The sequence below is a fragment of the Phalacrocorax aristotelis genome, chromosome 8, assembly GCF_949628215.1.
Source record: "Phalacrocorax aristotelis chromosome 8, bGulAri2.1, whole genome shotgun sequence".
Taxonomy (NCBI): Eukaryota; Metazoa; Chordata; class Aves; order Suliformes; family Phalacrocoracidae; genus Phalacrocorax; species Phalacrocorax aristotelis.
Genome location: NC_134283.1, coordinates 23794599 through 23806876, shown reverse-complemented (window position 1 = coordinate 23806876; position 12278 = coordinate 23794599). Strand labels below are relative to the sequence as shown.

The 12278-nt window shown below is 50.5% G+C and overlaps 1 protein-coding gene across 2 annotated transcripts; it reads right to left on the bottom strand.

The window, feature by feature from the left end:
• Positions 1–283: 283 nt before the first annotated feature.
• Positions 284–4749, bottom strand: LOC142061207 (uncharacterized). Of its 2 annotated transcripts, none has more exons than XM_075101964.1 (7): positions 4494–4749; positions 3797–4093; positions 2915–3184; positions 2494–2544; positions 1991–2095; positions 1449–1495; positions 284–1151 (listed from the first exon to the last, which is right to left on the bottom strand). In XM_075101964.1, the coding sequence occupies exons 1-7, from the start codon at positions 4552–4554 to the stop codon at positions 963–965; spliced, it is 1020 nt and encodes a 339-aa protein (XP_074958065.1). In that variant the 5' UTR covers positions 4555–4749; the 3' UTR covers positions 284–962. The 2 variants fall into 2 exon arrangements, with proteins under 2 accessions (XP_074958065.1, XP_074958066.1); XM_075101965.1 differs by having other exon boundaries at positions 3797–4090; positions 4494–4717.
• Between the last annotated feature and the right edge of the window lie 7529 nt (positions 4750–12278).

Sequence of the window (12278 nt, the reverse complement as noted above, 5' to 3'; positions counted from 1 at the left end):
CCCACCCCCTTTTCCACTGGTGGCTCCCCCCATATATTTAGGATTCCGCCCCCCGCCCCAATTTTTCCCTTTCTGTAGCCCTTGCCTGTGTCTTCCTGGCCATGCGTGACCTGAGCTCTGTCCCCAGGACAATGGGAGCTCCACTGCCACTGCTTTGGAGATGTCTCCCACAGGTAGCTGCTCTGAAACTGGACTGAGTAGGGAAAAAAGAGCCTCTAGGGTTTGGTGACTATTCCTGATGGACTTCAGCTGGGTCCATCAGTAGTACAAAACTGGAAACACTGAGGGCAAAACCATTGCTTTTTATTTTCCTCTTTTTTTTTTCCAAATTACAGGAAAGCTCTACATGCATGTGGACACCTGTCCACTCCCAGTAGGAAGCAGATCTACACAGAACACTGCAGCAGCACCTGCATTGTACCTCTGCAAAGCAAACAATGCCTTTCCATCCTTGCTCCTTGTGCTTTGAGAGAGTGAACCAGAGCAAGGTCAACCCATGTTACTGCAGGTGCTGGCTCCGGAGAAAATCCAGAAAATTGCTCCAGGACTTTTCCAGCACTGACAGGAGCTTTTCATGATCACCCCACCCAGCATGTCCAGCACCAAGGGGACATCAAGTGCTTCCTGGACCATGGTTGCCATGCAGCGCATGGTGACATCACTGAAACACGGAGCAAGTTGCTAGAAGAGCCCAGCAGTGACTGGAGACTGTGAAAGGAGTTGCTGAGGCTTGGCGGTGCTTGGGTCTGTGGGAAGGCAAGGGAAAAACCAGATGGAAGAGCCCTGTCCTCACTGTGAGAGATGGCTTCTTCCAAGGGAACATAAAGCCCAGCGGTGCAGCCATTTGGGGGTAAATAGGTGGCTTTGGTCACAAAGATTGCACTTTCTATGAGCTAATGCCTAGTTTTCAGGGATGATGACCCCGACAGGCATACAACAAGCTGCTCATCCTTCCCTTCTCCTCATTTGCCTTCTCCCTCGGGGGAGACATCCACCCCCGCATTGGCAGCACCGGCATCCCTGCAGCTCTGCTTTTGTTGCGATGATGCAATCTCAGTGTAAATTATGTCAGAGGAGGCGGGGTTTGTCCCCTTCTTTTCAAACTTCAGGTTGGCATAGGTCAGGTCCTCGGCCCCTGTCACTGGGGCTGCCTGCAAGGGAGAGAGCAATGAGTGGAGTCCTGGCTTTCCCTTCTGCATCTCCCCTGCTGATATTTTTCCACTGGCCCAACTATCTGCACTGCCCAAACATTATCCAACTTGCTCAGAGGTGCCACCTATTCAGAAGCTCATAAGCCCCTATTTAATAGGAATCAGTAAGTATTTAGGAGCATATTTTTAGAAAGAAAAGCTGATTTTACTCTGAAATCCTTTAAATGGGTATTCAGCAGCCAGTGATTTTTTAACAGGGAGAAGGGAGTGACACATGCGAAGCCCTCCCTGGCTTACCATGCTGAGCTGATTCCCCTCTGTCATTTGCCTGCTTGTGAACTCTCCTGAAAAAGCAAACATAGTTTAAATAGTAGTTAAAATAATTATAATGATTGTTATTTCACATGAAGAAAACATCTGCATTGGTCCTGCTTTTGTTGCAGGAGAGGATGGGGCTCTGCAGCTGGCTGGCTCTGAAGATGGCCAAGGGGCAGGAGGCAAGGATTTAAGAGCCCTTGGAGGTGCTGGAGAAGAGCTCTGAGTTGGACACTTCTGGAAATGAGGTGATATGCAAGGCCTGTCTCACCTGCACCATGGCTTGTGCCATAACCAGGTTCTCACCAGCAACTGGCCAGAGGAAAGGGAGGGGGTGAACCTTCTCCCCACACTGGGACAGCTTGTCCAGGACAGTTTCACGCAGGGAGCACCGAGTGAGCAGGAACAGTAGGATATCAAAGATGGGCATCTCCCAAGACTGGGCTTGTCCAGACCACCAGGTAAGGTGGAGATGCCAACCAGCTCCCTCAGGAGACAGAGGCTTGGCACGGGTTCAGCCTTACCTTTTCTGTTCCTTCTGCACTGCCACAGCAGAAGGCCAATTATCGGTATGTAAAGAAGCGTCCCGACCGCTAAGCCGAAGATGATACACAGGAGGCAGTTGAATCCTGCACACACAATCACAGAGGCACTCGTGAGCTGCCATCCCACCATACAGTGATGCATGCTGCAATCACCTTTTTTTGGGGGGGTCAGTTCTTTTCCAAAATTGAGCTTCCAGACTCTGAAACACCCATATCCCCTACAGCCCTGGGGTGCTGACAAAACCCTGTATGGAACAGTCTCCAAAAACTCGTTTGAACTCAGCCAGGAGAGTGGCCAGAGTATCAGAGCACCTTCCCAGCATCACAGCCTCTGATCCACTGGTGCCTACCCCAGTTTGCCAACAGCTCCCACCCACTCACAGGAAAACATCAAGATGTGTTTCCCTCCTTGCTGCTCCTCTTTGTCCCTGAGGACCCCTCCTCCCCCCAACCCTTGCAGCCATGGGGCTATGGGGACTCACCTGTCCCAGTCTCCTTGTTAATCTTGGTCTGACATTTCCCAGGGCTACTGCCTGGAAGACATGAGTGAGAGATTGCCCAGAGGCAGAGGGCACCCAGCTCCCCACTCTGCTTTTGGGCAGGGACCTGGATCTCACAGCCCCGGCTCTCACACTCCTGCCACCACAGCTCCAGCCACCTCAGCATTTGGCTGACATGCTGCAGCTGGAGGGTGTGGCAGGTCCTATTTCAAGGAGTCAATGGCCAAACAACTCTGTGGTGGGATGCATCTGCCAAAAGCGCCGTGCTCTGGGTCTCCTCCTCCATTGCCTGGGATGCTTTCAGGGGAAATGGCGCATGGGGGGACTGGGGGGGAGCATTCATTTGTAGCATCCTTCTCTGCCTGGTCATCACCCCCGTGAAAATGGAAGTGGTGCCACTTACTGGGAACTGCTCCTTGCGTGCTGTTTCCAGTGTCTGTCAAGTTTTTTCTTGTGACAAACACCCTGCACCCATAGATTCTTGTGCTGGCTGCACACACACTGGGTGTGGTGAGATTAGTACTGTTTTCTTTCAGAGCCTTGGGGTTGGTTTTCTTCCCTGCCTCCTGATCTTCAGGTTTGTACCAATTCACAGGTACTGTGAGATTCTCCAACCAAATCTTGAACTCACACTCCACAGTGACTACTGACTCTTCTGGCTGGCTGGCTGTCCCTGGAAGAGACAAAAATATAAGTGACAAGTGAAATATAAGTCATATATATGATCTTGCAGGGGTCATAACCCACTGGCACGTGTCACTCATGAAAGACACAGTGAAGCAACTGTCCTTTCCTCCAGCAGCTGATGCTCCTTTCCAAATCTGGCTGCTAAATGTTCTTCAACACTGAACATTGAAATGTTTCATGTTGTTTAGTGCCACCCAATGCTGTGCAGTGCACAAGCATTTCTCTCTCTCAGGAAGGATTGAAAATGGGAGGACTGGGGGAAGACACCTCCTGCAACCTAGGCAGAAGCATCTTCTGGCACCCAACAGGATCAGGCTCCAGCATTTCATGGAGCGTGAAGTGCAACTGAGGGGCTAGCGGTGGGGAAATGGTCAGCCCTAGAGAAACAAAGAAAATGTAGTAGATCCCCCACAGCCTCTCTGGCTTCATCCCATCCCCTAATGCTCACTCTGGAGTACTTCAGAATTGTTCCTGAACCTCTGAGCTGAAGTCACTTCACACCTTCTCAGCAGAGTCCTCCCTCTCTTCTCTCTCTCCTCTCCCTTCCTCAGTCCTTTCTCTCTGCTCCCGTGGGTGTTGGTGGGCTTGTGTATCTTACCATGGCTGTTGCATTCAGTCTGTCTGTTCTTGGACATACTCTTTCTGTTCTCCATCTTGCATAGATACGTTCCTGTATGTGTTTCATTCACACTGAGGAAGACAAGCTGGGCAGAACCCGAACCGTTTTGTATCTCCACATCACCTTTGTTCTGATTTTCTTCATTGTTTTGGGTGGTATTAAACCACTTCACCTCCTCAGCAGTGCTGTTTGAGCCTGTCTGGAACAGACACTGCAAAATGAGATCTAACCTTACCGACACATCAACCATGGGTGAAATCTGGTGAGCAAATCCTGCTGAAAAAAACAACAAAACAACAATGGCAGGTTGGGTTTGTGTTAAGGAATATCTGCATCCTCCATGAGAAGCTGACCTCCCTTTGCAGTCATCAGGCTTGTAAGCATCTCTGTTTCCTTCCCCCACAACTGTTTTCTCTCCCTGCTGCTGAAGGTGATGCTGGTTCAAAGCCCCAGAACCTGAAACTGGGTCCTTGTGGGCAGAGTCTGCAGCCTGGGCAAAGGCAATTGCAGGGGAGACTATTCTGCAAGGCACATGGTGAGGTGTTGGTGCAGAAGCAGTGGTTAAATGCTGCAAGAGGAGAGAAAAAAAGCAGCAGCAGCCATGTCGCAAACCTCCTGCAGGCATATACAAAGACAGAAGAGTTCAGAGCAGAAGAAAGCACACAGGAGGACTTACCGACAGTCAGCCAGGCAAGGAGCAGCAGGAGCGGAAAGCTACTGGGCAGCCGGACCTCCATGCTGCCTTCCTGACAGCCTCGCGGCAACAACGCTGGATGCCTGTCTGGATTGGCTTGGAGGTCCCTGTCTCTCCCTGCAGCGTGAGGGTAACTGATCAGCTGGGGCAAGCTGCAACACTGCCAGAAACTTGCTTCCTTGCCACTCAGCCAGGCAGTTCCCTCTGTGCTCACTCACAGGCTTTCCCCCTCTTCCCCTTCAGGCTGATTTTTCTCTCCTCCCTTCGCTGTTTGATTCCTCCTGCTGTTTCATCCCAGCCATGTGTTCTTGGCCCTGAGATGGACCGAAATAATGCATCTGAGCACCGCTGATGGCTATTTCCCAGTATTTTAAGTTGCAGCCCAGTAGTTCCCTGTCCCCTGCATGGGCAGGCACAGGGGAAAGGGTTTCCCACAGTGCTGCCTCCCCACACCACCCAAGTCCTTTTTGGTTTACACCAGGGAATGGATCCCTTGGAGAAGGCAATGTTGCCATCACAGCAGGGTGATGGGGTGATGTCCGCCACATCCAGTGTGCTAGCTGAGGCTGGGTTGGGATCTACACACCCTGCCAGACCCCAAACACCGAAGACTTCTGCAGTTTGTCATGGGATTGGGCTTGGTCAAAGCTTTCTGGTTGCTCACATGTGAGATGTACAAGCCCCAGCCAGGCAGGAGCCAGGATCCCTGACCTGGCTCTGGCAGTGAGCACCCAGATCCTAGCTCCTGCCCTTTGGGGATGGGATGCTCCAGGTGGCCCCCTGCATCCCCCTGCCACCTCCAGCTGGAGGGATGTCCTTTTCTCCCCAGAGCTGCATTGTCCAGGCCAGAAGCCAAAGGGCTGCAGGCAGCACAGGCAGCAGGCACAGTCTCCTCTCTGTCCCCATCTTCCGTGGGTGCAATCTGTGTTGCTCCCCACAGGATCTCCGCTGCCTGCCACCGCTCTTCCTCATTCGTGCTCAGAGCAAAACATGCTCCCACCTGCCATTTCCTCCCCTTTAGTTTCCTGTCAGTATTTCCAGTAATCACCCCCTGCCCCATTTTGAAGCTGGACCTGACATTGTCCCTTCTCCAAATGCAGCACCCCCAGGTCCCTGAGTTACATGACCACCCTTCACCACCCACCTCCTCCCATTTCTTCTGCCCCCATCCTCCCATCCCTGTTTTCCTCCTGTTTTCTGAGATGATGGAGCCCAAATTGAGCATGCAGGATGGGGGCCCACCATCACAGCCCTCCCCAAAACAGAGTCTGGGGAGCAGTATCCTACTGGGACCATCTTCTATCACCAGTAAGCATGGTCCCAACATGGCCTTTACCACAGCGTGGGGAGCAGAAGAGGACAGCAGAGCTTCTCCGCAGGGATGTTCCTGGGTTGAGGACCAAAGGAGGGTTGCAGAAAGCAAGCAATGCTGAGAATTTGTGAACACTGGTGCACCCCTGGGCTGATCCTGCACCTCTCTACATGGTGGGTGTGCTCCCAAAGTCCCATGGCATCTCTGCCAGGGACAGACACTTGGCTAGACACTTGCTAGACACTTGGCTGCACCTCTTTGTACTGTGGGTCTCCCCTGAAGTCCCCATGCTGGGCACAAACAGCCCAGCCACAGGCATCTCCTGGAGGGAAGGGTCTTTGCTGGAGCTTTTCTCCACCAGTCAGTGGAACCTCCTGGCTGAAGCACAGCTGGGGTGTCATCTGGAAACCAACCCACAGGGAGAAACAGCAACATCAACAAGATATTTGCTGACGGAGTGTCATAAAATGAAATTCTTGTGGTATAAGAGCCACAAGAATGACAAGCGACAGGCTCTGTGTCTCTCTTGCTTTGTCCTCTGGACTTCTTCATCTCTTCCCCTGCTCTTTCTGATGTTCAGTTCCTCTCTCTCCACAGACAAGTCTTCCTCTCTCACCTCATGACTGAGCAACAATGTGTACTTGTTGCTTCCTTCCCTTTCATTTCTATTCTAGTTCTCACGTCTGCCAGCACTGACAAAGCCAATCAGACACAAGGTGAACCCCACGGTATCCCCCCATCTCAGAGACGTCAGCACCAACGATCCTGGAGTGGGCAAAGCTGGCAGCATACCTCTTGCCATGGGTGAGGTGGGCAGGACCACTGAGCCACTGATGATCAGCATAGTAGGGAGGGTTGCTACATGCCCCTAGCCTTGCCCTGCCCCATCTGCAGGCATGGACACCAGCTGGAAACCTGTCATGGTTCTGGCTGGGATAGAGTTAATTTTCTTTACTGTAGCTGGTATAGTGTGGTTTGGATTTAGTGTGAGAATAATGTTGATAACATACTGATGTTTTAGTTGTTGCTAAGCAGTGCTTAGTCAAGGATTTTTCCAGCTTCCCATGCTTTGCCAGGTGCACAAGAAGCTGGGAGGAGAGGAGGCACAGCCAAGACAGCTGATCCAAACTGGCCAAAGGGATATTCCATATCATACGATGTCATGCCCAGCATATTAATTGCGGGGAGTTGGCCAGGGAAAGCAGTGATCACAGCTCAGGGACGGGCAGCATGGGTCAATGGGTGGTGAGCAGTTGCATCACTTGTTGGTTGTTTGGCTTTTTTATTTCTTCCCCCTCCCCCAGGTTTTTCCTCTCTCTCTCATTATTTTCCTTTTCATTATATTATTAGTGTTATTATTATTACTACTATTACTGTTTTATTTTAATTGCTAAGCTGTTCTTATCTCAACACATGAGTTCTCTTACTTTTGCTCTTCCGATTCTCTCCCCCATCCCACTGGGGTGGAGGGCAGTAAGCAAGTGGCTGGGTGGTGCTTAGTTGCTGTCTGGGGCTAAACCACAACAAACCACTGCAGGAAAGCAGCAGAAGAAGTAGGAGTAGGCACCCAGGTTCTCCTGACCAAGACCTGCTGCAAAAGCTTTTACCAAGATGCTGTGACCCAAGTGCCAAACTGCCAGTTCGCCAGTTCAAGGGAAGGGAGCCGCCAGAAACAGGCGCATAATGCATATCAACTCCTGGCTACGTGGCTGGTGCCACCATGAGGGGTTTGGCTTTTATGACAGTGGGGTGTTCTTCAATGACTACAACGTGCTAGGGAGGGATGAAATCCACCTGTCCAAAAGGGGTAAGGGAATCTTTAGCAGTAGGCTGGCTAACTTGGTGAGGCGGGCTTTAAACTGAAGGGTGGGATCCATTGCAGAAATGCTCATGCCAGCACATCCAACAGGGGAGTAAGTCAGGCCAACCAGTGCAGTGACAAATGTTCCTTAGCTGTCTCCCAAGATGTGAAACAGAAGAGTAATCACCTCAAGTGTATGTATACAAATGCACGCAGTCTAGGAAACATCAGGAGGAACTGGAGCTCCCTGCTCACTCAGAAGGGTACAACATCATAGGAGTAACTGAAACATGGTGGGACAACTCAAATGACTGGGGGATCGCAATGGACAGTTACGGGCTCTTTTGTAAGGACAGGCAGGGTAGAAGAGGTGGAGGAGTCGCACTCTACATCAAGGAAAACCTCAAATGTATCAAAGTCAACTATGGTGATTGCAACTGCTCTGTCAAATGCCTCTGGGTTAAAGTCAGAGGGGTCATCTCCAAGCAGGACCTCACAGTGGGTATCTGCTACCAAATTCCTAACAACGATGACAGTGCCGATGAAGTGATACTTGGAGCACTAAAGCAAGCTTCTGGCCAACAGAACCTGGTCCTGATGGATGACTTCAACTACCCAGACATCTGCTGGAAGAACAATACGGCAGCTCGCATGTCATCCACCAAGTTCCTGGAATGCATGGAGGACGTGTTTCCTGATACAAATGTTAGATGTGCCAACCAGGAATGAGGCACTGCTGGACTTGCTATTCACAAGCTGAGAAAGCCTGCTTCGTAATATCTCGGTTAGTGATAGCCTTGGCTGCAGTGACCACAATGTTGTGGAGTTCGGGATCCTGCTGAGTGTGCTGAAGGTCACCTCTAAGACAATGGTTCTGGATTTTAGAAGAGCAAACTTCAGCTCACTCAGGGATCAGTTGGGAGGGATCCCGTGGGACACTTCCATGGAAGACAAAGGAGCTAGTGAGTGCTGGGAGTTCTTCAAGAACTCTCTCTTGGAAGCACAAAACCAGTTTATCCTCTATAAAGGAAAGGGAAGTAAGCAGAGCAAGAGGCCCCCTTGGCTCAGCCATGACCTCCTGGGTCTACTCAAATCCAAAAGAGAAGCATACCAGAGATGGAGAAGTGGAGGATTATCGTTGACAGTGACAAGGGAATTGCCAGAACATGCAGAGTTGCAGTTAGAAAAGAAAAGCCCAGATTGAATTGAAACTGGCCATAGATGTCAAAAATAACAAGAAAGGTTTCTTCAAGTACATCAACCACAGCAGAAAAAGAAGGAAAACACAGGCCCACTGTTAAACAGAATAGGAGAGTCAGTCACCAACGATGCTGAAAAGGCAGAGATCCTCAACACTTTCTTCACCTCTGTCTTTACCAACACTGTTGGGTCCCAGGCTTTGGGAACGAAATTGTCGATTGATCCAAACATAGACCCACCATCAGTAGACTGGAGGAAGGCAAATGTTACCCCTATCTACAAGAAAGGCTCTAGGGAGGATCCAGGTAACTATAGGCCCATCAGCCTTACTTCAATCCCTGGGGAAGTTATGGAACGAATCCTCCTGGGGGCCATCGCAAGTCAAATGAAGCACATGATTGGGAAAAGCCAACATGGCTTCACTAAAGGCAGATCATGCTTGACAAACCTGGTGGCCTTCTATGACAAAGTGACTGGCTTGGTTGACATGGGGCAGGCAGTGGACATTGTCTACCTGGACTTCTCCAAGGCCTTTGATACAGTCATCCATGGCCTCCTCCTGGAGAAATTAATGCGTTATGGCCTAGACAGGTGGTCTGTGCAGTGAGTGGGGAACTGGCTGACAGGCCGCACCCAAAGGGTGGTGGTAAATAGCTCTTTCTCAGACTGGCAACCTGTCATGAGTGGAGTCCCCCAGGGATCAATATTGGGCCCAATGTTATTCAATATCCTTATGAGTGATCTGGATAATGGCATCAAGTGTAGCCTGATGAAGTTTGCGGATGACACCAAATTGAGTGGGGAAGTAGACACTCCAGAAGGGAGAGCTGCTCTGCAGGAAGATCTGGATAGGCTGGAAGACTGGGCCAACAAGAACCTCATGTAGTTCAACAAGGACAAGTGTAAGGTCTTGCACCTGGGAAAACATAATCTGGGAGTGCAGCACAGACTGGGATCTACTTGGCTGGAGAGCAGCTCTGTGGAAAGGGACCTGAGGGTCCTGGTGGACAGAAAGCTCAACATGAGTGAACAGTGTGCTGCTGCAGCCAAAAAGGCCAACAGGATACTGGGTTGCATCAAAAAGGGCATCGCCAGCAGAGATAAAGAAGTCATTATCCCACTCTACTCAGCGCTTGTCAGGCCACACCTGGAGTACTGGGTACAGTTCTGGTCCCCTCTACAAAAAAAAGATGTGGACAGTCTGGAAGGGGTCCAGAGAAGGGCCACCAAGATGATCAAAGTACTGGGAAGCCTGCCATATGAGGATAGGCTGGGAGAACTAGGTTTGTTCAGCCTTGAGAAAAGGAGGCTTAAGAGGGGATCTCATCACCGTGTACCAGTACTTAACGGGTAGCTACAGAGAAGATGGAGACTCCCTTTTCACAAGGAGTCACATGGAGAGGACAAGGAGGAATGGACACAAGTTGCTCTTGGGGAGATTCTGATTGGACATGAGAAGAAAATTTTTCACAGTTATTACAGTCAACCATCGGAATAATCTCCCCAGGGAAGTGGCTGACTCAGCCACATTGGACACTTTCAAGAGATGGCTGGACAGGGTGCTGGGCCATCTTGTCGAGACTGCGCTCTTCCTAGAAAGGTTGGACTAGGTGAATCCCGAGGTCCCTTCCAACCTGTGATTCTGTGATTCCGTGATTCTGTGATTCTGTGAAGTGCAAACACCAAGGCACCAAGCGTGACTGTCTATCCTGCTCCATGAGTACTGTGCATAAGTACAAGCCTTACCTAGGTTGCCCTTAGCAAGTTGGATTCTCTACTCAGTTAGGATAATTTTCTACATCCCAATTAGGAGAGCAGCAAAACCAGGAAGATTGTTAACACAAGCCTCATCAAGCTCTCAGGGCCCAGGTTGGGTTTCCTGGGCTGGGACACAAGAATGAGTCAATTTTAACTGTAACCTCAGCACATCAGCTGGGGGAGGCGGGGGGGCAGAGCTGTCTGCAGATGCTAGACTAAAGGTTTCATCTTGCTTTTCTAGGTGTATCCATTGCTGTCTTCACCCAGAGCCTCACTGAGTCAGGGCACACCTCAGCACCCCAAACAGTCACAGATCTGCAGCAAGAAGGTGCAAGAGCTCAGCAAAAACAAGACAGTGATAAAAAGAACTGTGAGCTCCATAATTTCCATGCTCCCCCTCCCTCATGGGCCTGCATTCATCTCCTCAGGGACTGGGGCTCAGCAAGACATTCTCTTCTGGTCAATGCCTCGATGTCCAAATAGAGACTGGTGACAAGAGGTGTCCCTCAGGGGTCCATACTGGGACCAGTGCTGTTTAATATCTTCATTAATGACATAGAGAGTGATTTGTGTGCACCCTCAGCAAGTCTGCAGGTGACACCAAGCTGAGCTGTGCAGTTGACCTGCCAGAAGAACAGGATGTCATCCAAAGAGACCTGGACAAGCTGGAGAGGTGGGCCTGTGAGAACCTCATGAGGTTCAACAAGGCCAAGCGCAGGGTCCTGCACCTGGGTCCTGACAACTCCCCATATCAATACAGGCTGGAGGTGAAGGGATTGAGAGCAGCCCCATAGAGAAGGACTTGGGGGTACTGGTGGGTGAAAAGTTGGACATGAGTTGGCAATGTGTGCTTGCAGCCCAGAAAGCCAACCATATCCTGGGCTGCATCAAAAGAAGTGTTGCCAGCAGGTCAAGGGAGGGGATTCTGCTCCTCCGCTCAGACCCCAGCTGCAGTGCTGCATCCAGCTCTGGTATCCTCAGCACAAGAAGGACTATGGAACTGTTGGAGCAGGTCCACAAAAATGATCCAAGGACTGGAGCACCTCTCCTATGAGGACAGGCTGAGAGAGTTGGGGTTGTTCATCCTGGAGAAGAGAAGGCTGCAGGGAGACCTTATTGCAGCCTTTCAGTACTTAAAGGGGGACTATGGGAAGGATGGGGACAATCTCTTCAGCAAGGCCTGCTGTGAGAGTATGGGGGCTAACGGTTTTAAACTAAAGGAGGGTATATTTAGGCTGCATTTAAGGAAGAATATTTTATTTTTTTTTTTACAATGAGGGTGGTGAAGTGCTGGAACGGGTTGCTGTTCCAGCTCGGCCATGGGGCTGAAAGATAGTGGAAGCCCCATCCATAGAAACATTCAAGGCCATGTTGGACAGGGCTCTGAGCAGCATGACCTAGTTGAAGGTGTCTCTGCTCACTGCAGGGCGGTTGGACTAGATAGCCTCTAAAGGTCCCTTCCAACCCAAACCATTCTATGATTCTATGATTATATGACTGATTCTCCAGCAAGACCTTCTCCAGCAGGCAGTGCCTTCCCAGTCTTCCCAAATACAGTGCCTACAGAACTAAAGGTTAATGTCTTGTCTACTGCCAACTCCACAAGCTCCTCTCCTACCAGAGCCCCCTCCAGCTCTAACACAACATTTCACAATGCTGTCTGCAAAGGAGAAAGGAGTGCAGGAAATTACAATGC

What these genes read in the sequence shown, in the direction of transcription:
- LOC142061207 (XM_075101964.1), bottom strand. Translation starts at nt 4,554, where the DNA reads ATGGAGGTCCGGCTGCCCAGTAGCTTTCCGCTCCTGCTGCTCCTTGCC. An exon ending in CCTTGCCTGGCTGACTGTCG is followed by an intron (nt 4,094 to 4,493) that starts GTAAGTCCTCCT and finishes TGTTTTTTTCAG; the next exon opens with CAGGATTTGCTCACCAGATT. An exon ending in GTGCAGAAGGAACAGAAAAG is followed by an intron (nt 1,496 to 1,990) that starts GTAAGGCTGAAC and finishes TTGCTTTTTCAG; the next exon opens with GAGAGTTCACAAGCAGGCAA.